The sequence below is a fragment of the Drosophila subpulchrella genome, chromosome 3R (genome assembly GCF_014743375.2).
Source record: "Drosophila subpulchrella strain 33 F10 #4 breed RU33 chromosome 3R, RU_Dsub_v1.1 Primary Assembly, whole genome shotgun sequence".
NCBI lineage: Eukaryota > Metazoa > Arthropoda > Insecta > Diptera > Drosophilidae > Drosophila > Drosophila subpulchrella.
In genome coordinates, this window is record NC_050609.1 from 17,719,316 (window position 1) to 17,746,365 (window position 27,050).

Consider the following 27,050-nt stretch of genomic DNA (forward strand, 5'->3'; position numbering starts at 1 on the left):
TCAATCGATTGGTCATGAATCACACTCGATGCAATCGAAAACAATTGCATCTTTGACACCACTAGTATTTACGCATATCAAGCGTAAAAACTCAATTAACAAGTTGATTAGGCCCTAAATTAACAGTGAGACTATGTTTATCCACACGCGGGCGATGGCAAAATGCTAAGTGCAGTGCCTTCAGCGCTAGTGCGGCAGCGAGTGACGTCACATCAGTAGTTAGCAACAGCAGCAGCAGCAACAACAACAAAAGGCAGTGGGGCGCCGCAGCAACAAAAGGGAATCAATAACAAAAAAAACAGAGAAAAGCGTAATTTCGTGGACAATTTGCATACGAATTGGGTGGTTAGGTAATAGCGATAGGAAAGCCATCACGAATCGCACAAATCACAGATCAGAAATCGGAAATCACGAGATGAGTAAGCTGGAAACGGATTCGGACAGTTCAGAGGAGTTTTTCGATGCCGAGGACACTACGCCCAATCGCCATTCGACTTTGTGGTGGGTATTCAACGGGTAACCTTGGAGATCTATAGCTAACCCAGCCATTTCCGCCATTTCAGTCGTAAGCTGCCGCCCGAGGTGGCCCAGGAGTTCATCTTTCCCGATCCCGCCGTCCGTGTGAACGCGGCCGCCTCCTCCGACAGCGATGCTACGCCCATTGGCGCTGGAACGCCCGCCACCCGGAGTCCCACCAACAGCCTGGGTGCCCGGCTGAAGCAGCAGGAGGCCGGGGTCTTCGTCGAGCCCAAGCCCGTGCTCGGATCTGTAAGTGCAAGGGGTCCAACTGGAGTGCTCTCCGTTCCCCCCCACGTTTTGCTAGACCCAGTCAATGATGTCATCGGCCAGGGCAACGATCCATCATCGGTGGCCTTGGGAAACCATTTTCATATGTGCGAAAGCCCTCCTTCAGCTCACATGTCTGGTGTTATGATTTGTAGAGTGTTTTTATGAAGATTCGCATTCATTTTTCAAAATTACAAAGTAGGAGAGACTGAACTTTGTTCGGTAAAGTACATAAATGTATAGGTAGCTACTTCATTTTATCTTCCATTATTAGACCAGTAATGAACTCGTGAAACCAAATTTCGTTTAGAAATGCATTATTATCCATGTTATTTCCCTTTCCACCTATATATTCCCTTATACCTACCAGTTTTAGACAACTGCCCCTGGTTACTATCAGAGAAAAATGCCATAAAATGTTTAATTGCTCTATATTGACCTTAGAAATTGATTAAAAATCGATATGATATGGTTTATAGTTTACCCAGCCTTTGTTTGCAAAAGCATAGTCACTTCAAGGTATAAAGATAAAGCTAGGTTTTTATATTCAGCATTTAGACATATCTCACGTTTTCCACTCGAGTAAAAAAGGTCTCTTCATAATTATTTGCCACTTTATAGTTTCGCAAACCTAGGCATAATCACACTTATATTTATTACAACTTGGTGCTTTATATTTTTCGAAATTCTAGTAGAAACATATTTAAGTGCCAAACACCTCTATCTACTGAATAATAGCCAAATCACCCCCTTAATTTTGTGTCCATATTTGTGTTCTTTACTTTCATATTTTCTCCGCCTCATTTCGTAAATCCAACGAATAAAAAACAAAACCCAACTCGAAAAAAAATGGAAAAACAACCTTAACTCGAATCTCGACCAATGTTAAATATGCATACTTTAAAAAATGACATAAATATCGCATATAGTCGGGTAGACAGCGATTTCACGAACTACGTCAGTGCATGCAAAACGATGAAGATGACAATCCAGGAAATACACTCACACCTGATTCTCAGGTATACATTTTGTAATCTAGCGTGTTTGCTCAGCTTTTCGTGTTGCCGCTAGTCTCCCAGGTGTACTTATGACTTTAATTCAAATTACAGAACAGCTCAACGGATGGCATTTTCACCAACCGTTCGACGCATCCGTTTAAGGTCATTGAGACCGATGCGATGAGCATACAGAGCATGACATCACTGGGTCGCGTGGGCCGCATCTTGGCGGGCAGCATTGATCCGTCTGGTGAGTTAAAATCGGTTTTTTCAAGAAACAAAGCAGCCACTGACACTCTTGTTTTATTTGCTCCCAGCTATTAGCATAGATCGCGAGTCGCTGGCCTCGCTAAATGCGCAACAGCAGAAGCAACAGGCGCAGCAGCAACAGCAGACGCTGCCTGCATCCTCCACCAACTCCACCACTCCGCCGAGCACTGGAAACACCTCCTCTGGGATGAGCACGCCCAGGGTGTCGCCCAAGCATCAGCCAAGTGGTCAGGAGGCAGCGGCCACCACGACAGGGATTCCTCCTAGTGCAGTTTCCTCCCTGCAATCCTCAACTGCTGGCGGCATAATGCTGCAGGAACCGGATGTGATAGCGAGCACTAAGCTTGCCCAGTCCAAAACCACTGATTCCATCACCTCGTCTGGACCCGTGGCTCCGCCGCGAAGAAAGAAGAAGTCTCGGAATTGCTCCATCAGTTCCTCGGATCAGTACAGTTTGCCGCCGGCGGACAACGAAGATACCGATAGTGATACCCGATCTGTGAAGAGTGTGCAGGGACTTCAGCAGAAGTTGCGGGAGTTTGAGAGCTCCCTAAATGATGCGACCACTTCAGCCTCCAATAACACATTGACCTGCTCCTCCACCAATACAATCGTCTCGGCTTCGGCCTCGACCACGGCGGCATCTTCGTCCATGCCTTCGACAAGTGCAATTCTTATGCGTTCCATGGTCTCTTCGGTCACGATTGCTGGCCCCAAACCCACGCAATCTCTGGGCAGCAGTTCCACATCAGTTCACTCCAAGCCAAGTCCATCGAACTCGGCGAAAAGTAACTCGGCACCAGGAAGGGTTAGGTAATTAAACGGCAATTGGTTGACTTGGTTATACGTTTTTGACATGTGGAACTATCTCCTGCAGTTCCATCGATCCCAATCAGGGTCTGAACTTGTTCAAGGCCATCCAGGGAGGTTATGTGGTTAAACCACGCGATGAGGCTAGCAACAAGGCACAGGGTCCGTCCCAAGATGAAATCGAGCGCATTGAGAAAATGCTCATGGAGAGTGCGAACAGACCAAAGCTGGCGGGAACTGGATCCAACAGCTTGGGAAGCTCCACACGGTGAGTACTCTGTGCTTTATTTACATTATTTTGTTTAACACCTAATTCTACACATTTAGCTATCCCGGATTCTATCGTGGCGTCAACGACAAGGAGCGCCGCAAGTCCGCCGGCGACGAGGATGTGCTCAAGCAGATGAACATCTACGTGCGCACGCGAACCAGCTCAGGCAAGCAGCTAACCGACTTTGAGATCCTTGAACAAGTTCCTGTTAAAAATTTAGACACGGGCGAGAATATGCCGCTTTCCGAAATGCGTTCACCACCAGTGCCTGAGGGATGGAATCCGCTCTCGCTGCACATCCTAAAGCTGACCTCCCATCTGGAGGTGATCCAGAAGGAGTCCGACGAGGAGAGTGTGATTGGCATTCCGCCAAGCCTCGAGGGCCAGCAGCCCGACGAGGAGGAGCTCGAGACGGAAGATGGCAGTCGGCTGAAAAGGAAGACGGCGCGGATTAAACGCTTCATTGGCACCACCATGCGGAAGACGGTGGACAAGGCCAAGTCGATTGCGTCCGAGGTGTCGCATGCGCGGCACAAGGAGGATGTGGCCGATATTGTTGATGCCATGAATCCCGAGCAAAATATTAAAATCAAGGCCTCGTCGTCCAACAAGGGTCCGTACGAGTTCACCAAACTGCAGCATGTCCAGGATTTGAGTGGGGAAGACACAAGTGCTGTGTGGTGCATGAAGTTCAGTTCATGCGGACGACTGCTGGCCACTGCTGGGCAGGACAAGGTGTTGAGGATTTGGGTACTCAAGGATGCCTATCCGTTTTTCCAGGTAACAAAGTTCAGTCCGCTTAATTGTACATATTTGTAATACGCCCATCATCTCATTAAAGGACATGCGCAACAAATACAACGCTGACCAAAAATCCTCGCCCACGCCCTCGCAAGAGTCGCTCGTCTCTCAGCATTCGGCAGAAGAAGCCATTGCCATGGCCACCGCCGCCGAGAAGTGTACGGGCCCCTTCATGCCGAAACCTTTCTGCACCTACAATGGACACACCTCCGACCTACTGGACGTCAGCTGGTCAAAGAATTACTTCATACTGTCGAGCAGCATGGACAAGACTGTGCGGCTCTGGCACATTTCCAGAAAGGAGTGCCTTTGCTGTTTTCAGCACATCGATTTTGTCACCGCTATTGCGTTCCATCCACGCGATGATCGCTACTTTCTGAGTGGCAGTCTCGATGGCAAGCTAAGGTTGTGGAATATACCCGACAAGAAGGTGGCTCTCTGGAATGAGGTGGATGGCCAGGCGAAGCTTATAACGGCTGCCAACTTCTGCCAAAACGGACAGTTCGCTGTGGTGGGAACGTACGACGGCCGTTGCATATTTTATAATACGGATCAGCTCAAGTACCACACGCAGATTCATGTGCGCTCCACCAGGGGTAAAAATCGCATTGGCCGCAAGATCAGTGGCATTGAACCGATGCCCGGCGAGGACAAGATCCTGGTCACCTCCAACGACAGTAGAGTCCGCCTCTACGATTTGCGGGACCTGAACTTGTCCTGCAAGTACAAGGGCTATTTGAATGTGTCCTCGCAAATCAAGGGGTCGTTCAGCAACGATGGAAAGTATATAATTGCCGGGTCCGAGAATCAATGCATCTATATTTGGAAAACCAACCACGACTACTCAAAACTCAGCTCGGTGGGTGACAGAAAACGTATTGTTTAAAATGTTATTATAATGATTTTATATACACGCAGGTTCGGCGCGATCGCAGCGACTTCTGGGAAGGCATTAAAGCACACAACGCTACGGTCACTTGTGCCATATTCGCGCCACACCCAGAGGCTATCATTAAGCCCGAACCGGATGAAATATCGAATGAGAAGGTGGGTGATAATCCAGCCGAATCGAATGCTTCGGATTACAGTAGAGCAGTTCTAATAAACTTGTTTCCTGTTGCAGTTGGCTCACAATCAGCCGGATCCACTGGTCGAGCAGCACAAAAAGGGATGTGGTTATGTGTTGGTCAGCGCCGATTTCAATGGCGCCATCAAGGTCTTCATCAACAAGACGAAGCCGAAACACAGCAGTCTGCCCTACACGGCCATTGCGGATTAGTCTTTAGCTAGTGGACGAGATAAATAGAGGAGTAAAAGTAAAATATTATTTTATTTTTGTATTTGTGACATTTTGTATCGTTAGTAACTAGCGCCATCGCTTATTTATATTTCTATGCATAATCCGTATTTACTAATTTCAGTCTGTCCCCACACCCACTTTATTCCCATTGTAAAAGTTGTTAACAATTGCTGCTGGCGCGAACTGTTTAATCTTACGCAAAATATGTTATGTATTTTTAACGCTGAGTGTGTGAATATGTGTATAGGTATTTGTTTAACAAATTGATTATTTCGAAAGTCAATTGTATATTGTTATACCCTAGTAAGTTACATTTGACTGTACAGAAGCTTTGTTTTTGATATTCTTGATTATGATTAAATCTGTCCGTCGGGCCATAAGTCACCACTTGACTTTAACTAGATTTAAAATGAACTACTGGCCAACCTGCAAGGGTACGAATGACTCGGAGCGCCGAATCGAAGATAAGTTATTTTAAAAGTCTACATACCTAACCTAACCAACTTACTATAATTAACTTTTAAACAACATATATTTTGTGTATAGTAAAGTAAAAATGTGCAAACAGGACATAAACTGTAACTTTAATTCTGCTAACGAATTTGCTTATGATGATGGGTAGAGGGGCTTGGTTTTGAAGTGCTTCGGGATTAGAGTATGTCTAAAACATTCATTCCAACGGGCAGGCCGGCTATTTAACAACAGCTTAACCTTCGTATTTGGGGCTTCCTAAGGTGCGTGCTGGTAATAAGTCGAAAGTAAACAAAGATGGTTGTAACTTGATATTGACAACCACAATGCAGACATTTGTAAATCTTAGGTATTATAATTGCAGGGTTGAAGTACTGAAAACTTGGTTTGCAAGTAAGGAAAAGCAAGGCAAGAGTGAAACGGGCATTGGTTCAAATGATTTGGCTCCTGTTGACTGGTTTTTTGGCTTCCCTACCTCATTTGCATATTTTAGGGCTGACCGTCTACTCCTTCAATAATAAATGCGCCATTTTCAAATGGCTTTACCCCCGAAAACGATAGACTGCAACAAATATACACATTGCCATGTGGACCCATAGATTACATCCTGGCATTCTACAGTATCATATATTTCGGGTTCCTTTTACTCAGCAGTGACATTAGTAAAAGTGGTAAAAAGGGAAGCACGACTAGAGCTATTACTTTAACTCGCTGTTTTCATGTCTATATGTAACTGGCATTCATGGCGTAGTAATTCTCCAAAATCTGTGCATATTCATAAGGGTGGACCTAGTTAATGTTTGCTTTTTACAAGAAGAACTTAATTAGATATTAGCTAGAGCCTATTTTCCGAATTAATTACGCATTCGTAGTGTGGCCCATTTTATTTGGCTATCACTGGGACAATACAAAACTGCTATAAGAAATCTTTATCAAGAACTATCCTATTCACTAAGGTAATTTAAATATATTCATTCGGTTTAATTTTCTTGTATGCCTTAATACTATATTAACAAAGAAAGTCACGTCGGTAAATTCTCTTTTGGGTCTTTTGTAAGCCACAAAATGGATGTCTTTGTTGGGATCTTACTTTCACCGTAAAAATACATTTTTAGCATTCCTACCAAGTTCGAAACGTGTTCTCCTAAGAAAAAAGTTAGCCGAGTGAACATGTCGTATGAATAATTTTTTGCGTATGCGTAATTTTTTTAAAAATTAATCGGGGATCTTATGTGGTATAAAAGATCATTACGTAAATCACAGATACTATTTACTAATGGTCCACCCCATGGTTCATACAGTAGTACTTGCACATGCAATCAATAAAGATTTATTTTTGGGAGTTGGGGTGGCGGGTGTTTTGTCGCGATGCGGCAACAACAGCTGTTGCAACGCCAGACGACCCCCCAAAAAAGCAAAAAACGAACAGCAGCCAGACGCCGGCAAACGGGGGACCCCATCTTCATCATCATCGTGCACCACCCGTTTCAAGAAGCAATCAATGCACTTCTGGCCATGTGCCAAGTTTCTCTTCCGAAAACCCCGAGAGCTATCGGAAAGAGAGGAACCAGAAGTGTATAAGAGCTGGTTTTGGTGTGGTTTCGTTTCGTTTCGGTTGAAAAGTTAAAGACAAATTAAAGTTCAACTCGTGTTGTTTCTAACTCCTCGGAACTCCAACTATTTGGGTTTTATTGAGGCAAGTTTTATAAAAGAGACAACCAATGAAAAGTTTTGGAACTGCCGCGTTAACGAAACATGAGTAAATAAGTTTGTTCATTTATTCAGAAAGGCAAGTTTTTTAGGTTTAATATATGTTATATCTTAATTTATATATATTACGCATTGTCATGATAGGCAGAAAACAAATAATACGTAAATTGAAAAATTCGATTGGAATTATTATTACTTATTTATTTATTATTAGCTTATTAATATGTATAATAAAATTTAAGATAACAAAATGAATACAAAACTATAATTATTTATATCTTAAGAAATACCAAGCAAAATAACATTAAATTTTGTATACACATTTATTATGTTAGCATATAATATTTTTAGAAAAACCTAGTAAATTTTAGATATAAAACTAGAAGTATAAAATAAAACCAACTTATTCCTAACTTTACAAGCGATATAGTGTAGCTCCCAGTCTCCATACAATATCTTTAGATCTTTAAAGTGCAGACTTTTCGAGTTTTGCCGCGTCACTCGTTTATCCAAAGCACCCACACTGCCGCACTCTCACGCACACACGCTCGCACACACCAACACACTCGCACACACACCCGTGTCGCCGTGTGGCAACAACAATATTGAGCAAGGTGCGCTTAGCACTCGCTCTTTCGAATCTTCAGTCAGTTGATTTCTGGCTCTCGTGCAAAGCGCAACGTTAGCGGACATATCGCATTGAGTATCGTATTCGTATTCGTATTCGTATTCGCATCGGTTCAAAAACAGCCTGTGTGTGTGTGAGTGTGCCCGAGAGTGTGTGAGTGAGTGTATCCGATGCAATGGTTTTCAGCTATTTGAAGCGCAAAAGTGCAATATTTACTATTTGACAAACGCAGATGAATCACTCACTCATTAGAATCCCCCGAGATACTTTCCAGTTCCAAGGGAACTACAGATCCAACAGAAATCCCTCTATAAACCCATTTAACCCTGCCTTAAAATCGCTTCAGTGATTTACTTCTACGTAGGTGTGTGGGTGCAGTGCATAAATAATATACATAAAATTTAAACAAATAAAGGCCGTTAAAAGATCGTAAACTCAAGATCCAGCAAGTGCCGAAATTCCAGTGCTAAAGTGAAACTTCTTTGTACAAACAACCGAAACCGTTAATTGCCAACGCCATTCTTTTAAAGCCCAGTTTATAAAGCGTATTCGTGTGTGTTTTGTTAAGTATTTTAAGTGCCTGTATGTTTTTGTTAAAAGTTTAAGGCTTTTGGTTATCGTTTTTTATGGCCTATTCATTTGCCAGTTTATCTTAACCATTGAGCTTTATTTAATAACTACCTTCGGACATTATGATCCCCATCTTTTAAAGTAAGGCCGCGACCCTTTCACTTTAAAGACCACAGAACCTAGGTATATTTTTCATGGTGATAGAGCAATTAGATCGTTTATTATAGGCTGCAGGGGCTTCGGTTCTTTTTCCCAACTATAATGAGCAATTAAATTGGCTTGGCATTGTGGGCCTTAAAGTTTCCATTGGCCATTGGTAGAGACACAGAAACCAAAATAAACGGAACCCTTTCACTTTAAAATCCACAGAACCCCAAAGATCGACGAAAACGAGTTTCGCCAAAGAGCAAAAAGCCGAGCGGCCATATTCCATATCCCATACCGCATATCGAATAACTGAATAACTGAATAGCCGAGCAATAAAGTGTTACTTGGCACATCCAACATCCAACATTCAGCATCCAACTAGCTCCGTTGCAGTGGCCTATATTCAAAATAGATCAGAGATCGACTCGTCGAAGGCAGCTGCACCGAAAGGCTGGAGGAGATCGGGGGAGATGAGGAGATCGCCATGTGAGAAGAGCAATACGAAACTAGTTTCCCATTTGCGCGCTTATGCTAAGTAATAATAATAAATAAGCGCAGTAGTCTCTTGTTCGCCGTTCGAGAAGTGACCTAAAAATACTGGTTTCGAGTGCGGTTTTGGCGTGAGAACGTGCAGCATAGCTATATAGGTATAGTTATAGTATAGCCAAGCCACCACCGATGGCCACCACAGCCGCCGGAGCAGCAGGAGCCACCGCCGTGGTGGTGAAGCGGCCAGGTCCGCCGGTACCACCCAGGCCCAAGACCAATGGAGGAGCAGTAGCAGGAGCAGGAGGAGTCCCTCCCGTTATCCAAAAGAAGCCCACCTTTGTGAGCCAGCTGAGTGCAGTGGGTCGCACCCTGGTATACAAGTCCCCCAGCGTTAATCTTCACAAGAAACAGGCCCAAACCCAGACGCCCACCACGGCGGTGCCAACTCCGCCGGTGAAACCACTGAAGCTACGCAAGGCACCCGATGTGCCGACGGCCAGGCCCAGGGAGGCCACCTCCATCAGCTCCACGGTGGTGACCGTCAATCGTCATAACTCCATCAGCGTGATTGGGGGTACCCCGCAGACCACGCCCCGCAAGGAGACCCGCCTGAGCCTGGGCAAGGTGGACTTTGAGAGGTCAGGACTCCACCTCCAGCCGGCTAGCCAGCCCCTGCCCAGACCCAGGAAAATAGTCCAGCTGCCCGTGGCCACCCTAGATGTGGAGGATATACCAGTGGCACCCAGTAACCCATCCACTGGGCTCTTTAGGAGATCCAAGACCACCCTGGATGGCTGCCAAAAGGAGCAGGCAGGAGCCTCCCCGCATAATGGAGGATTCCTCTCCGGTCGAACCGTGGAGATCAAGAACAATCTGAAGAACGCCGCCGAGCGTCTCTTCTCGGAAATAATCATAAACCAGAGCCAGAAACAGGCAGCCTCCGATACCACCATTATAACCAAGCACGAGGCCATGAAACAGGAAGCGGATCCTGTCCTGACCATCCAGTCCTCGGGCAATTGCATGAGGATCAATGTGAATGGGGGATCGACCCAGACAAGCACCATGAAGAGCTCAATCAGCGTGGGCAATACGCCCCAGAAGAAGCAGGCCTTCCACGAGATGCTTATCTCGGAACTGGCGGCCATGAGGAACAAGTCCTGTTCCCTGGAGCAGCTGCCCACCACCAAAACTCCAATGACGCCCCCGACCACATCCACGCCCAAAAGCGTTGCATCACGCAGGCGCTACAACTCTATCGATATAGATGATGCGGATACTGAGGATGTGGATGCGGACAATGTGGAGGATGCAGATGGGGATGTGGATGAGGAGGATACTTTGACCTTTGCGGTGAATAAATCCCTGCAGGAGAATATAGGCAAGGATGGTGTGTCCTCGAGGAAGCGCTGTCCTTCGGGCTGCTCCACAGATTCCTCGCCCTACGGAACCGAGAGATCCCAACGCATCCGCACCTCGGATTGGATCGAGGTGGGCGACAATGGCACCGCCGTCACCCTGACCAGTTGCCACATCAGCCTCGAGGACTCCGGCATGGAGGATGAGGAGCGGCTGGACGACATGTCCTCGGGAGTGGGCGATAGCTGGGATAGCGTCAAGGAGGCGGAGACCGAGAAGCGTTCTCGCAACGGAAAACGGTGAGTTTTCGAAGGGGTCTATTAAAAATGATCAATATTAAATAATAGTTATACAAAACATTTAAAAATGACCTATATACCCCGGAAATCATTTCTAAAATTATCTTTGTATTGACATATTTTTAAAGATCTTTAATATTTACATTGTATTGCAGAATTGTTTAGGGTACTAAATACCATTCTCAAGACCTTTAAGATTTCAAGACCATCGATCACCACGTATTTCAGTTTAAGATTTGCATAGATATCAATCATTATGAATGGGAATGGCTTAAATACTAAAAGGAATGGATATTTTTATGAAAAGGAGTTAGCATCCATAAACGCCGCTATAAAGTTATTTATTGTTATCGCCGTTTATTTAGTGCTAATGAATATGGAAGCTAACGTTTGGTTGAAAGGAAAAAAAAGATAGGGCACATCAATGGAAGACCTTTAAGATGATCATATGAGAGACCAGATTTGGAGGTCGTTATCTACACCGTAAGAGATGATATGGAGAATTTGCCTATCTCGATCTGATTATTGAACCACCGCAATTATTTCACCGAGTTTCGCTGGGCTCCATTGACACGGTTTTGATCGACCGTGCGCATCCCACGGAATTCGCATCCGAATCTCGATCTCAGTGCGAATCCCGAGCACCTCTTCATCATCTGGGGGCCTCTATTGTTTTTGCCAGCTCTCATCGCACACTTTCCGAGGCAGATCTCCCACAGAAGCGGGTTTTGGCCTGGCTTACATTAATTTATCTCTGCTGACATCATTTCGAATGTGGTTTGTGTTGCATGTTGCACATTGCTAGTTGCACGTTGCACATTGCATGTGCGAGCTTTGGGGCTTTTGGATTGCGGCAAGCATTTGCGGCGGCTACTTGCGATATTAACAATTTAGGTTTACTCGTTAGTACTTTGAGCAGCAAGCCTCGAAACAGCAGAATCGAAGTGGCCAAAAACCCGTTTTCGAGGCGCTCTTTTACGACTCGAAATGTTCGGATTTTAGCGGTTATACACAATGGGCCTGTGTTTATATTAACATATAAATAAAATACTTGTATATATTGCGGTACGTGTTTGTCGCCGCGAAAAGTGATTATCGTGACTCACAGAGCTTGGCATTTGCGCCATCGCACACACGACCAAGATACTTCATATATCGTGCACATATGTATATTCCAATATTTGCTTATTCACACGAAGTATGGCTTTCGTTGGCTTTGACGAGCCATCAGAATTTGAGGCCGATAGAAGTCAGCTCCACATTGGGCCATAAATCACGAGCTAATATTCTCCAATCATGTGCGTTCCCAGTTAGAAAGTTTGCATTTGGCAAGCTATAATAAAAGATGGTTTCGCAGTTTATCTCTTGAAGGTGATACCAGATACTAATACTAACTAAAACTGTTTTCCATATAATATGAGCTAGGATCCTAAGTTTTTTATTAAATTGTCAAATAATGAAGAATAGATTGTTACTCAAGATCGTTTTGTCTTTTGAGTAAGAAAATTCTAATTATATGTTTTTATGATACCATTTTGTATTCCTTCTTTTTTCATATAACTTTACATCTTGGGGGTTTATTATGGAATTTTATGTAATGAAGAGGAACTATATTATTCATTTGTTATGAATAAGATCCGCAAAAAACCTCAACACTTTGCCGTGCATTATACAATTCCATTTCAATAACAAAACGTATATAATTGAAACAGCTCTGTTCGACTCTCTTTTCTCATGCCACCACTTTGTGCCGATAATGTATTGTAATTGTAATGTAATTCACTCTATCTATTACTCACTCAATCAATGCATATTTAAACGAACATTGTCGAGAAGTCATTTCCTAAAGCGAGATGCAACTGGCAAATTGCATCTTTCAAATGCCTGAACGTGTGGATTGGCTCCTATGCATATGAGGTGATTCAGATATATATATATAAGTGCACTATCTATATCTATGGCTATTTCCATCGGCTGTGGCTAACTGTTGCAACTCCGAGGCAAGCGTTATAAAATAAATTCAAATTCAATCACACAGCGAAAGCAATGTTGCTGCACCAAGCCCAGTACCCAGTTATTGCTCCTTCGATTTCAATTTGCATAATGGTTGCCGTTATCAAGAATGGTTTACCGTTTCCTCGTTCTCCTATATATAGAACATCTATATACACGGGCACTTTACAAGAATGAATAAAAGTCGTAAAACTTTTATAAGGCCGTTTCCGTGAATTTAATTCTTTGCCATAGCATACAAACATTTCATTCACTCTTTTGCAGTTTAAAGAACTTACTTTTTCTTTGAAAATCAAGCTTAATTGTCATTTGTGAGCCATTATTAAAAGCGAAATGGAATGGAATGTCTGCATGTGGTAATGTCTTGAATAACGACGACTGCAACTTGATTATTGCTTCGCATTGCTTGTTTACCACCAATCATTTTCCAACATAATTTTCTGGGAATTGCAAAGCGAATGAAAGCCAGTCACAAAAAATCCAGATGGCGATTTACATATCTCTAGAAATTCAATGTAAATGCAAGCCCCCTTTTGAAGCCCATAAAAGAAACTGTAGTTTTTTATACTAACTGGTAGGTATTTTAGTTCGATTTTCATTTATTTTGGGGCTTTGGGTGATTAGCGGTTTAAACATAAAAGCTTTCACCGAAAAGTGTAAACATATTACTGGTGAACCATCCTTGCAGCTTTATTTGTTGAATAAAGTGCTTAAAGTTATAAACCTTTCTAATTTGTGAGGTTTTTTCTGCCTGTGATATAGATTTTACATGGGTTTTTAAGGCAGTGCCATAGAAACTAGGCGCAGAAACACCTTCAACTACGATTAAAACCATGGCCGGTTCGGATTTTCGAGTCTTGAGTCTTGATGGCTGTCAGCCACTCAGTAGTTTCGGTTTTCCAGCTGGCAGAGTTGTAATTTCTGTGTGTTTGCCAAAGAAGTACAAGTCAGGTTTTGGGGCTGTTACGAGTGTGAGAACCGTTAAAGTACGACAGGTGACTCGACAACCCAACTGACTGACTGACTTTCAGGCGTACTGGCCCTCCAGTAATTCTGCGTAATATGCTTCTGTTTCTGTTTCAGTTGGCTAGCAGCTAAATATCCCAAGATGATGCGACAGATACTCAGGGTTCAACTACCCCTTTGTTCTCTGAAGAAGAGAGAAAAATATCAGGTCAATGGATCTTAAGCTTGGTCCCCCACTCAGTGCTCCATAACCTTTCGAAAAGAAACTTCTGGGAAAGATCAACTCAATTAATTGCGTGATTAGTAGAGTGTCTACTACTTGTACCAGAAATGAATGCCCAAATGAGTGTTACTAGTTTACAAGGTGAGGAATACAGACCGAACCACTCTGTATCCCCAAAAGACAAACTTCGCCAAAAAGTGGCCAAAATACCCAAAGACACTGTAAACTTGATTTTAACGGAAAACAAACATGCGGAAAAGCAGCCTGCTGGACCTGGAAGCCAAAAGTGGATGCAGTTTTTGGACTCCACTCCACTTGGTCTACGAGTGTGGGCCGACTTGGCTTACATAAACCGAAAACTTTGAGCACATATTTACTTGTATGCGCTGTTACAGTTTATAAACTAATGATATAATCTAGGATTTGAGTGGGAAAATTTAAGGGTAAAATCCTTGATATAAACTAGGGTTTAAATGAGTAACGTTTGGAGTACATTTCCGGAAATAATATATATGTTATTCCTAGTTTCAATAACCAGAATCGAAGTTGGGTTTTGTCTTTCCTTCACCTGTAGATATCGTTTTCTTTAACTACAAAAGCCCTTTCATTCGAACAGCTTCCATATGTTTTTCCCGTTGAGACCTCGTTTCCCATTTAATTTGTCCCCCACTCCAAATTCGCGTTACCTTACTTTTATTTTTAATGCCAATTTTTTAATGCCAACAACTCCACGCAGATGTCTGGTTAAAAATAGCCGTCTGAGCCAAGCTGGCGCAGCTTTGTAGATTTGTAGATCTGTATCTCAGGTGCGCGAGTAATGCCCAAGTTTCCTGTTCCGTTCGGTGGTCAAGTGGACGGATTTGTTCGTTTGCGGTTGCCAAAAGCTGCACACTGAACATTTTACTTTCACATAAGGAAATTTTTATAGCACTTGAGTTTTTAGATTAGTCTTTTTTATTTGCACGCCTGCGTATCGTTGGGTTAAAATTCGATATCCATGGATTTTAAATTACTTTGATAGATTTTATTACATGCATTTTTTTTTAAAAAGTAATAATAATAAATTTAAAAGTCAAAATCAGGAAAATCTTGGGGGAGATAGATTACGTTTTAAACTATTTCCAAAGAGCTTTGTTATTTTATAAATACTTAATCGGATTGTATTTAATAATTTTTGGGGTAAGTCCTACCATTTTTCAATAGTAGTTACCTGCCCATGCAATTTGATTCGCCTAAAATATCTCGTAGGCCCTCTCTTATTTTAAATTGGGATAATTCGATTGTTTTAAAAGACAATTAATCATCAGAGCCCCCTTTTCGTATTGTTACTGGTCTTTCTTTAATGGGATCAATAGCGTGTCTTGCATATTTTTGGAATTCTCGAAAATGTCCCGCTCATATTGCGCGGCTTTCGCTTTTGAGTTTCTGGCGAACAAAGTCTCAGCAGTGGTCTTATGCCGATATCATGCTATATGTATACGTATATAGTGCCTGAACATGGTGAATCTGCATAAATTAAGCCATTCGAAGAGCTATTTGTAAGGTAAGGTAAGGTGGGTTAGGTATTGGCCGGCTTCGTTCTACTAATCAGGAAACCGAAATCAAAATTTCGCTTTTTATTCGGATTCGAAAGAGAAACCCGCGACTAATCGTATGCCGCACAACACAATTTATTTGGGTAACTAAACCGCTCTAGTCGGTGGCTCATTTGCATACTGCTCTATTGGTTATTTGTTTAGAAACTCAGCGCGGTTTGAAAAATAAAAGCTAGAAAATAGAAATTTATGGGCTCTGCGGTGAGTAGTTGTGAGGGCATTTTAAATGAAAGCGAAAACGCTTTTATATGAGTGATTTTCTGGCTTGATTTTTGCTTTTATTTTAGGGAGTGGCCCACGTAGAGGGCGACAATACGTGAGTAACCGGCGATAATAACTCCCCCGAAAGAGTAACCAACAACTTCTCACTTAATTTGCGCCGGACTCTTGGGCCTCCCCGGTCTTCAAGACAATGGATCAAGACAACGATGCCTTATTAGAATGCGTGAGAAAGTTACTGTGAGAAACTGGAACCCGATTGTACAGTCAATTCCCAACTTGAGGCGGCGTTATTAGTCTTTGCCGTGCCCTCATTAAATGGCTGAGAAAGAGTCTCTCATCGTCTCAAAGAACTGACCCAGAGATCTCTACGCAGCCATTTAAATCCCCCTTTTATCACCTTCGCGACTCGACTTGAGTGCCATTTGTTTTGCCAAGCGTTTTAGCCAAGGAAAGCTCATAAATGCGCAAGAGTCTGGTGAAATTTTTGGGTCAACTATTGGTATTATGATCACGTAGGCAGAGGTAGAGTCGAGAAATCGCCATGGTGCAAATACATTATATCTGTGTATCTACTATATATTGTTCTGCCGAGACATCCTGCAACGTGCGTGCTCCGATTCGCCACCTGCGCAATTGTCTCTACAATTTCCCCGTTCGATGCACTTCTTCTGTGGGTCACAGCAATGCGTGGATCCGATTCTACAAATTCACCCGGTTTATATATAGCTCGTCGCATTCCGCACGCTCCCAATTCGCTTTGGTCTCTTCTCTTTGCCCCGAGCAAGGCTAAGACTAAAACAAAAACACGCTGATGGGGTCCGAAATAAGACAAATTTGACGGCTGCATCACTCGCCGTCATTTTCGGATATTTCTGAATGGGAATGGGAACGATTCTTCTGTTATTGCCGGCTATTCGGATTCGGGCTCGGATCGCCCTAAGGTCTCGACGCGTTGAAGAGCCGCCTGATTATTTCGTACATGATGTACTACATCAGTGCGAGCGTGTTATTTTGTTATATCTAAAAATATCCGGGTGTACGATGGTGACAGGGGCTCTACAGGGTGTTGCACGGCTGGGGATCTTATGGATCTTGTATGACGATTTTACGAGTGTGTTGTAGAAAAAAATTTACATAGAAGGCAGCTGGAGGAGTTTTTGTTACAATGAATATAAAATTGATGTGCCCTATTGCAGAACAGAACAATCGAGATCTAGGACTTAAGATCTCCATAGATGCATTTTTAGAATAATTTCTATAAAGGTCTTCAATACCAAATATTTATACTAAAATGTAGGTTAGGATATATGTAAAAGACTTGTCTTGTAATTTTATTATGAAGAAAAGTTTTAAGGAGATACATAAAAATCTTTTTAGGGATCTCTAGAGTTATGAATAACCGAACGCTATTAATAACCAATTATATTTCTGTATTAACTTTCCCCCATTTCTAAGCACCCTGTTTGTCATTTTGTTTTTTTATTAAATCAATTTACTCATTTCTTATATATTTTTATTTTTGTCTCGATTCCTAATTCTCACTCGCGAGTATTTTGTGCTCGTCGATCGCGTGGCTTTCTCTGTTTTGAGGTTCCTTGGGGCCCGCTCTCTGGGGGATTTCGATTCCGATTTGGATTTGGGTGCTCCAACGTGGCCGAAAGTGGCAGCATTTAATTTTTAGTTGCACGCGAATTTCGCAGCGAAACAAACAATATATCCACGTCGAAACGGAACTAGGAAATCCAGATTATATGTTCATTTTTCCCATACTGTTTGTACAAATCGTAATTTGTGAGTACGCGCTGAATCGCAGACCCTTCTTTTTTTCTTAAATCACTATGTTTACGCAGCTGTGTGAATTCTTCAGATAAAAATGACAGATTAGCAAACCAAATTAGACATGCTGCGAATAGTAAAAATAATAATAATATCTTTCCTGCTGCCTTTGCTTCGCAAATAAATAAATACAAGAAACACAAAGTTTTCGTGTTGATTTCTGTGTGTGTTGTCTTAAAAAAATGTTGCCGCAGTGTTTTTCCAATGTGTTATTACTTCACAACATCATCGGCTATTTGAAAAGTAACAACTTGCGGATCGTATATGATATACATGTGTTTTCATTAACCGACATGTGAGACATTTCAGATAAAGCCATCACCTACGTGTTTGTATAAAATCATTTTCGTTGACCTCCAGCCATGCCCTGCGCAGAAAATTGCTTTTCCCAATGTGTTTTTGAAAGATCTCATGACGTAATATCAGTTCACTAGAAAATTAAAAAGGAAATTATAATTATTATCACTTGTTGAATTCCTCGCTTTGATATTAATATGTTCACTATAATTAGGGATCATTAAGGTGGGAATATAGAGCTTCAAGCATCTGCTGACAGATTCAATTCGCATATTTTAAATAGTTTGATGTGTGGGTCGAAAAAAGATGAAAGGTGTTGATTATGGCTATGAATATTGCAGGTCAGCCCAATTGAAATATTATATAACCAGCTGGGTTTTATTTAGCTAAACTACTTTTCAAAAAAAGTAAATTTAAAAATGTTATGGCAGACAATTTGATTCCACAATATATTGAAATGTACTCAAAGGTATTTTTAAAAGACGGGGAGTGACAATAAAAGTTACTTGAGAATTTTGAAGTGCACTTAGAAAAGATGAATAGCAAAATAAATCAAAACCCTATTAGGTATTTTTAAAACAGAGGTTTCAATAAAGTTTAAATTTTCCCTTAACATATCTATGGAAATACAACAATAATAAGCAATGCCAAAAATAAGCATATAGTGAAAAATGGTCAATTTTCTTGGCCGTTATTTGTTTACTGCAAACCGAAAAACTTAATTTGGTAATCTCCATTACGATTAAATGAAGTCACAAACTAAATTATTATTGCATTGACCAAGTTTTTGCGACTGTATTATGGCCTTTGATGCAACTGACTGAACTGACTCTTTAACAAATTTTTTGAACTCGTTTGTTAGCATTCTAAAAGCCATAAGTTGATGGCCTTCGTGTCTGGTTTCTTTGACGATTGGAGTTGTGCCTGCATTATGTACATAACTTTATCTTTTGCGCATACCTGCCCATGTTCTCATGTATCTTTGTACATACGAATGCCTGTGCTAATATTACAGATTGAGATTGAAATGGCATTCTTTCGAGTGCAACTTTGATTTTTGAAAGAGAATTGGCGATTTCTATCAGATCAACCCATAATTTAAAGTTTCTTTGTTCTTTTTACCTGTTCTAATGAACTCCCATACCAGTTTTTTGATAGATATATTATTTATATTATATTATCGGACAAAAGGATAGCTATCAATAATGTTCTTACTTTATCTTATCTGCTTATCTGATATACCGATAATACTGTCCACCTGTTGCGCTGTTCTAATAGTAATAAACATTTATGTAAAAAATAGTTTTTTATCCACTTTGCAGCTTATGTCACAAGTCGTTTCATAGAATATAATACAAATAAGCCGTAACATTTGCTGTGCCTAACCAACATCTGATAATATCCCATGCTGCAAGAACCCATCACCGCATCCAGTGTTCTATTTTCTGTGTTCCTGTGTTTTTTGTTCTCTGTTGAAACTAAGGAAATGCGTTCTTGAAATAGAGGAAGCACCAGCTTTTCCAGCTCCAATATGATATCTAAAAGATCCACCTATCTTATCCCCAATGGAAACTTTGCAGCTAATGTGATAAACAGCTTAAAGCGCCATCTCACAAAATCACCGAAAATGTCCGAGGATTTGGATGAGCTGTTCCTATCGCCGATTCCGGCGCCCTCGGCTGTGGAACTGCAGCAGTGCATCCTGTTTGGGTTCCGGCGTCGCCTCCATCCCGCCCAAATTTTCGAGGAGTGCCGCAATGCCTTCGGGCCCTTCTGCCCCAGTGCGCAGTATGTGGCCAAGTGGTATCAGCGCTTTCAGGACGGGTTCTTCAACATTGACGAGAAGGACGAGGATGAGGAGCTGAGGATCGGGCATGGGGAAACACCCACAACCTGCAGTGATTACGATGATGATGAGAGTGAATTCGGTGAGGCGGCGACCGTATTACCCCTGGTCCTCAACGAAATGATCAATCGAAGGGAGGAGGAGCAGGAGGACGACGATGATGATGATGGTACAGATGATTTTGATAAGGAGAGTGATGATGGTCTAGATGGTCATGTGATTGGTTATTGGCAAGGTTATGGCTATTTAGGTGGCAAGCAAAGGTATAGTTGGGTTGGAAATAAATTGTATGTATTCTCTGTAAGGTTTATACTTTATATAACTAATTCGTTTCTGTTTTTATCTTCTCTTTGCAGTGTAAATTCAGTTTGCGAGCTGCCTCCACTGCCGAAATCTCTGATTGGCTTTAATAAACTATTGTGCTCCGATTCGGGACTCCTGAGTGATGTGGAAGGAAATAACAACAGCAGCGATATCAGCCAAAAACCAAACGACACTTTTACAGGGGACAGCCAGGTTAGCAATGAGAATGCCATCGATAAGTCACTGCCCTCTTCGCCAAACGGAAATACGGCAATACCACCAATAGCAGCGAAATCCGAAGCGAAATCCCCCAGTTTATCCGCCAAAGGAAACCCCCAAGCAGTCGAGGCAGGCAGCACTCTGGATGCACAAATTGCGACGCTGCGGAAGGAAATGGTGAGATCTCAATCATATTTTATTGTATTGTTAATCGCTGATGAAAACAAATCCAATATCAGCTACGATCGGTAGTTTAGGTTCAAATGGGATTAAATTATAGAACCTGAAAGCTTATAAGCTGGAAAAAGAAAACAACTAGGAAACTAGGAAACATTAAACATAGTTGACACGCATTTTCATACTACGGACGTTCTTATAATAACAACATATAACGAAGATCCTCAAGGAAATTTGCATCACTTTACACCTTGTACCGAAATGTTTTAAATTCCCCCAATGACTCAGTTTCGATATAAAATATTTTAACAAATTTGCATTGAAGCCAAAACATTTTAATCGCCAATTTTATGTTCAACAACCAAAAACCAGTTCTCTGACGAACACAGTTATTTTTATTCGAATGCTGTCACTCTCGGCCTGAAATATAACACACTTCTTAAGGGTATAAGCTGCATTTGGAAGTGAACTTTATTGACCTGCCTTAGAAAACTATAGTTCAGCCGCCTAATAGCAAAACTTCTGCGGCTGGGGGCAAAGTCTAAAAGTTGGCCAAACCTTTCACATTTAATTTTGTTCAATACATACTTATAGATATCCCATACTATTATGGCCATAAGAACCTGTTTAATACTCGCTTAGGCGTAGGTGTAAATACCCCACAAGTGAGCTTTGAGTTTAGGAGCGGCCATTTTCAGTATTGTCTCGGATCAAATCAAAACCGAAACCGAAGCCAAAACTCTTCTGAATAAAAATGCTGACTTTTTCGTGCTGCTCCGATTTAGACGTCTATCTCTGTTGGTGGTGAACAATTGGAAATAAATACTAAATTGTGCACCATTTAAAGCATTTTGCGCAATTTGCATGTCTGCTGTTGTGCAATATGGCTTTTAAGACTTGGCCGAGAGTCTTGGGCTCAAATGGAAGTATATTTGTAGACCACATTTCCTGTGTCTAAATTATTATTAGTATTACACGCACTTCACATGAGTAGTTCTTTTAACGTTTACCTTTTATTGCATCAAAGCTTGGCGATTTCAGCCCAATGACACTTTAATTGGTCATTGTATTTACCCAACCATTTATTATTGTGTGTTATTTCTGCGAGGCATTTAAATTTATTCGTTGCCACAATATCTCTGAGGCTTTGTTTATCTATCTCTACCGGGTCTTAATCATTTTCTGGCCAAGTTGAAATGCCATTAGGGGCAGATACTTAAGCCCCCGGTTGTTTAGACACCATTCAAAGGAAAACACAAGATTTCTTGGTAAAATAGTTTTGAATCAACAGGGGAAGTGATTTTAGGTTTATTTTTTAAACTAATTACTGGCTGTATTTGTTAGAGTATCGTTGTGTTGACCTATCTGAACTATCTTTCTGGGTTTTCGCAAACGTTTCGGTTTCGGTCGGTTGATTAACGATTCAAGCTCTGATCGTTCAGTTCGGTGGGTGTGTAAGCCAGTAAGTATGGGTCCGGTGTGTGAATGTGTTTTGTTTTATTTTATTTTTTTCTTTTTGTTTTTGTTTTGCAATTATGTTAGTTGGCCGCTTTTGCTTTTGCTTTCGAATGCCGAACTGGGCAGAGATTAAGTGGTTAGCCTTCTTGGTGAACCCAGGTTATAGATATTGATATGCATTGTTCACTCACTGTGCATTTGATATAAAGCCGCTTTTACTCACTATTGGACTCGAATTGAAAGTAAATATTTGCTGAAGGTCAGCGGCGGTAGTTATTTATTATTAGGTTATTAGATCAGCTTTCAGTCCAGGGCACAATGAGATTTTGACGTGCCGCACAAAATGCAATTATCCAATCTACAGTTTTTACAAGAAAAACCAAAACCTAACAAAATGATATACAATGGAATCCTAGTTGGTTTTAATGGATATTGGATATTTTTCTCCAGCTTTATATGTTTGTTTTTTATGTTTATAGATACAAACCTAACATATTTTAATGCTCTTCAGTACAAAATGCAATTATTCCTTGGCATAGTTATTTTACCTGCTCTGAGAGCGCAGAAATCATAAGGCCTGAAACCCTACCTCATATTAATAGATGATTGTCAAGCCAAATTACGCGCAATTGTTAAGCCGCCATTCCCATCGCCATCAGCGGCACCATCTCTAATGTGTACAACGATGAAAATGAAGTAATAAACCTGGTTAATGCAATACAACGCATCGGGGAGAAATAAAAAGCACCAGGTAGAGTCGATCCGAACCGATCCGAGCCACAATGGGAGAAAACAGGAGTACGACTAATCAGCGCATGCGCAGCCATTAAGCCAGGCAATCTGGCAACTTGGCAACTTGGCAAGCGGGCAAGTGGGCAAGTGAGCAAGCAGGCAAGCAGGCAAGCTGGCTACAAAGCAACAAAGCGGGTCCGCTTCAGCTAATTTATGTTGCTTTGCCAGATACCTCGGTTATGGCAGCAAATTAAATTTATGAACAAAAAGCAAAAAAGGCTGAAAAAGCTAAGTAACTAAAGAGCTAGCGGACAGTTTGTGAGAAGAAATGCATCAATGCATGAAATGGATTTTTACGGCTTACATAAAATGGCCTTGACTCGGGCATTCTTTCTCCAGCTTTAAGATCGTCGGCTACCGATTAGGCCTCAAGCCTGAAGACTCGGGCCCCGAGTCTTGGCCAAGAAAGACCCCCATTTGCGGCTAATCGCACTCTTCTCACTTGTTCCACTTTATTTGGCACATGCGAACCGAGCTCTGTTTATCAGACCGCGAACATGACACGCCAACCTCTTCTCCGAGGGCTTTATAATGATATATGTTCGTTCTGCAATCCATCTATTGCTTCATTTGCCTACCTCTCGAGTTAATTAAATTTGTGGGAGACTAAAAAGGGTGTAGAAAATCCCAGTGGGCTGGCTTTGGGCTAATTCGTTTGATAAATGGTATTTTAAAAAGAGATTGCTTAAAGTGTTTACCAGCTTTTACTTATTTACTTAATTTATTACGTGCAATTAAGCAAGTTGATAAAATTAGGGATAGGTGCACTTACCAGATTAAATTGTTTATTAAATGTATTTATTTGGTAAATATTTAATTAGATTTTTAATTACACGCTCTTTTCTAAATATTTGTTAAGTATTAGATTTTATGACCTAAGACATATTATTGAAAAGGTAAAAATAGATTAAAGCTCTTTGTCCCATATAAGTTCATTCAAGATAGTTAAAATAGCTATATAATGTAATAGAATAAACACGAGCTACTTCCATAAAAAGGCAAATGATCGATAAATGCCGCGACTGGAATGGGGTTATAAAAATGCACGTTTCATTTCCCTATGCTAATTTTAAATGCAAATATCTGGGATAAGCCAAAATTGATTGTGGTAAATGGCAGCCAGACATCTGGGATTCGGATTCTCTTGTTCCCCTACAGATAATTGCTGAAATTCCCGACTCCCTGCATTTCCTGATCTTCCGCATTTTTCAGCAAAGGTGCCGCCGTTCAGCTGCAGAGTTCACGCATCAGTGCAGAAATCTTTGATGTAAACTGAATGGCTTCCCGGCTAAAGATAGAACGCGCCACTATTTATCTTGGATCTTGGGCAGATCCCATATATATATATGGGTGGTATACCTATGTGTGACTATATATATTTATGCAAACAGAGAGGGCAGTGGCAGCCTTGTCTGGCATTTGCAGCGTTCATTGCCATTTGGCGCTGTTGCACTTAAGAAATACTTCTAGGGCTTCTGCTTGTGTCAAAGCCTCCTATTACCACGGGCCACTCAATATAAGCACTTCGAACAGCCCTAAGCAATTTTAGCGCAAAGAGCTTAGGGCTAATTAAATTGTCAGCCAATATTGATTTGATTTTATGACAGCAGTAGATGAAATATAGTCTTCCGGGAAATATAGAATTTACCAAACAGATCTAAAGTACTAACGATCTTAGGAGATGTTAATATCATACCATTATAGCAAGTCATTATATTCCTTCTGTTCTGTGTGGATATAATAGTAATTGTAAAAATATAAATATACAAATTTAACAAATCAAAAGATGTAGTATTCCCAACAAAGTGGTTCACTTATTAACGGTTGACCTACATATTACTATAGCCTGATCTGCACTTTCTGGTCAAGCCAACTAATGGTATTAGCACCATTCTATTTAGATCAACTTCCCACGGATAACCCTGCAAGTATGTTAATTAAGTATGTTAATTTGCAACTAATTCACATTCGACCCAAGGCGACGCCCCCGCCAAATGTGGCGAAAAAGGTTTTGTACAACCGGCATTAATCTGCTAAAAACTGGCACACACACTTAACTTGGCACATGGAAAATGGGGGAAAATAAAAAAAAAAACATCTGCACACAGGCAGTTTTTGCTGGAGAACACGTAGATACTTCCTCATTGTTGGGAAAGTTGAGGAAAAGCGGAAAAAAGTAGATGCGAAGGTATTGAACATTGAAGAAGAAACCTCAAATGACTAATTGTTAACCGTATTCTAGACGGAAGTCAAGAAAATGGATTTATGTGGTTTTTATGGAACCGCAAAGGGAAAGCTGGTTCGGTTGATTTATTGCTTAGTGAATGTATAAATATTTAAATACCATTTAGGTTTTAATTTATTAAAAAATTCATCGTTTTCGAATGGAATTTCAACTTCTTTTATTTTCGCAGGCAATTCCTACTTTTTTATTTTTATAACTTTAATTTGCATTCAATCTGAATGCATTAGCAGCCAGTGGGAGTTGGCTGAAGCGAAAACGCAGGCTTGAGCGGATTTTGTTAATACCACGAGATGCTGCGGCGGTTGCAGAAAGTTTTTCTGCTTTTCTTTTCGCGCGATATTATGCCGCGATATTAATTGACAAATGAGATTTTTCCTTCCTACTCGACAGCGACAGGGGAACTTTCATTTTGACCACAAGCGTCATGTTGGCGCAAGAAATACAGGCCAAGGCTTTAAGAGGACACGAGTATTTGGGATTATTCATGGCCAGCCAGACGATATGTATTTCGGATAAGGCAATCTGAATCTATAAGATGTAAAGTGACTATTTTCAAATGATAAATCAAGGGGAGATACGCCCATATCGGCTATAACTAAGTTGCTTTGAAAGTTCGAATGAATATTTAAATATTTCATTTATTTCATTTATGTTAAAAAACATTCTTTTCAAGTTTCAATGGATACATAAAATATTTAAATATTTATAGATGTCTAATAAGAAGATATATTGATTAGGAAAAACATACTGGTTCATTTTCTATTTGGAAAGAAAAAATAAATTTTAAACAATTAGGATTCTTTTTAAATGAATGGATTTGTAAAGGATATTTATGAAAACACCAAACTTATTTTAGTATTTTATTTATAACATAGAAACAACCCTATAATTTTGGCTATATCCCGGCTAATAAGTCCCATTTTATTTATTCCAGAACGGACTGCGTCAACTAGATCTCTCGTTGTTGTCACAACTGTGGGTGCTTAACGAATCGATCCAAGAGTTCCGCGCCCTGATCGAGGACCAGGAGAACGAGGACGAGGACGACGAGGTGGAGAATGGCAACGACCTGGACGAGGAGGGCAACAGCCGGATTTCCTCGTCCGTTGAGTCTGTGAGATTCGAGGGCGGTGCTGATGGACGGGCGAAGCATCTGGGAACCATACCAAAGGTCATAACGACGCAGCCAAAGGTGCTAAGGGAGTCGCTGGCCAACAAGGACCAGAAGCCGGTGCCCCGGATGCGGAGTGCCCCCCCACCGCCTCCTCCCGCCGTTCTGCAGCTGCAGTCCTCCTCCTTGGAGCGAAAACCACCGGCACCCTCACGGCCCACATGATGTTACCTCTCGGACTTCCTCGCCGGAGTCAGGATGGTCATGTGCAAGGCGATCGTGAGCGATGTGCCCGCCGCCTCATCCACGTCCTCATCCCTTGGTGGAGATGGATCCCAATTCCGATCCCGATCCCCATTCGGAATCCAGGACCAGCCGAGCTGTTTGGGCAATCAAAGTGGCCTGCTCCAAGCATAGTTTTAGTTGATATAACCGATAAATAAGGTGTACGAGCGATTTACGAGCGAAGAACTGATCTAAATTTTGGGTGAACTATGTAGTAGCAGTTCTCGAAATGCCCCCAAAACAAATCCTGATGTGAAGCCTAAATTATCTGCTGCTTACCTCAAATATAGGAAGACCCAACATATGATATATATGTAATTGGTAGAATTCGTAAGACCAACCTCTATGGTTAGGAGTCCTTTGTGATCTTCAGTTGTAAGTTTATTGTACATTTTTCTCTTTGTGGTTTGGGCTTGATGGGTTTCACCGATAACTTTTTGTGTTGTTTAATAGCCTTACTCGTTAAGCTTAGCTGTCAAAAAAATATATGTCCCGGATCTATCTAGATCCTGTGGTTATTATGTTACACCGTGCATTTGACCAGTAACACTTG

General features: G+C 41.5%; 2 protein-coding genes across 12 annotated transcripts; both read left to right on the forward strand.

Annotated features, from left to right (window-relative positions):
* The first annotated feature begins 23 nt into the window (after positions 1–23).
* On the forward strand, positions 24–5,806 carry LOC119563533 (WD repeat-containing protein 44). Of its 2 annotated transcripts, XM_037877005.1 has the most exons (10): positions 24–501; positions 564–768; positions 1,716–1,805; positions 1,896–2,034; positions 2,102–2,867; positions 2,932–3,132; positions 3,192–3,915; positions 3,977–4,795; positions 4,855–4,983; positions 5,060–5,623. In XM_037877005.1, exons 1-10 carry the CDS (start codon positions 416–418, stop codon positions 5,213–5,215), a joined length of 3,315 nt encoding a protein of 1,104 aa, XP_037732933.1. In that variant the 5' UTR covers positions 24–415; the 3' UTR covers positions 5,216–5,623. The 2 variants fall into 2 exon arrangements, with proteins under 2 accessions (XP_037732933.1, XP_037732934.1); XM_037877006.1 differs by lacking the exon at positions 1,716–1,805 and having other exon boundaries at positions 5,060–5,806.
* A 2,269-nt stretch (positions 5,807–8,075) lies between these two features.
* Positions 8,076–26,804, forward strand: LOC119563535. 10 transcript variants are annotated; one of them, XM_037877008.1, is made up of 4 exons: positions 8,076–8,178; positions 8,985–10,909; positions 20,264–20,606; positions 26,036–26,804. In XM_037877008.1, the coding sequence occupies exons 2-4, from the start codon at positions 9,441–9,443 to the stop codon at positions 26,435–26,437; spliced, it is 2,214 nt and encodes a 737-aa protein (XP_037732936.1). In that variant the 5' UTR covers positions 8,076–8,178; positions 8,985–9,440; the 3' UTR covers positions 26,438–26,804. The 10 variants fall into 10 exon arrangements, with proteins under 10 accessions (XP_037732936.1, XP_037732941.1, XP_037732938.1 ...); XM_037877013.1 differs by having other exon boundaries at positions 8,084–8,120; XM_037877010.1 differs by having other exon boundaries at positions 8,088–8,202.
* The last annotated feature ends 246 nt before the right edge of the window (positions 26,805–27,050 follow it).

Bases quoted from the DNA above. Each gene is read 5' to 3' on its own strand.
- LOC119563533 (XM_037877005.1), top strand. From the start codon at position 416: ATGAGTAAGCTGGAAACGGATTCGGACAGTTCAGAGGAGTTTTTCGAT. The intron at 3,916-3,976 runs GTAACAAAGTTC...ATCTCATTAAAG, and splicing joins ATGCCTATCCGTTTTTCCAG to GACATGCGCAACAAATACAA. The intron at 4,796-4,854 runs GTGGGTGACAGA...ATATACACGCAG, and splicing joins ACTACTCAAAACTCAGCTCG to GTTCGGCGCGATCGCAGCGA.
- LOC119563535 (XM_037877008.1), top strand. From the start codon at position 9,441: ATGGCCACCACAGCCGCCGGAGCAGCAGGAGCCACCGCCGTGGTGGTG. The intron at 10,910-20,263 runs GTGAGTTTTCGA...TTCTCTTTGCAG, and splicing joins CGTTCTCGCAACGGAAAACG to TGTAAATTCAGTTTGCGAGC. The intron at 20,607-26,035 runs GTGAGATCTCAA...TATTTATTCCAG, and splicing joins CGACGCTGCGGAAGGAAATG to AACGGACTGCGTCAACTAGA.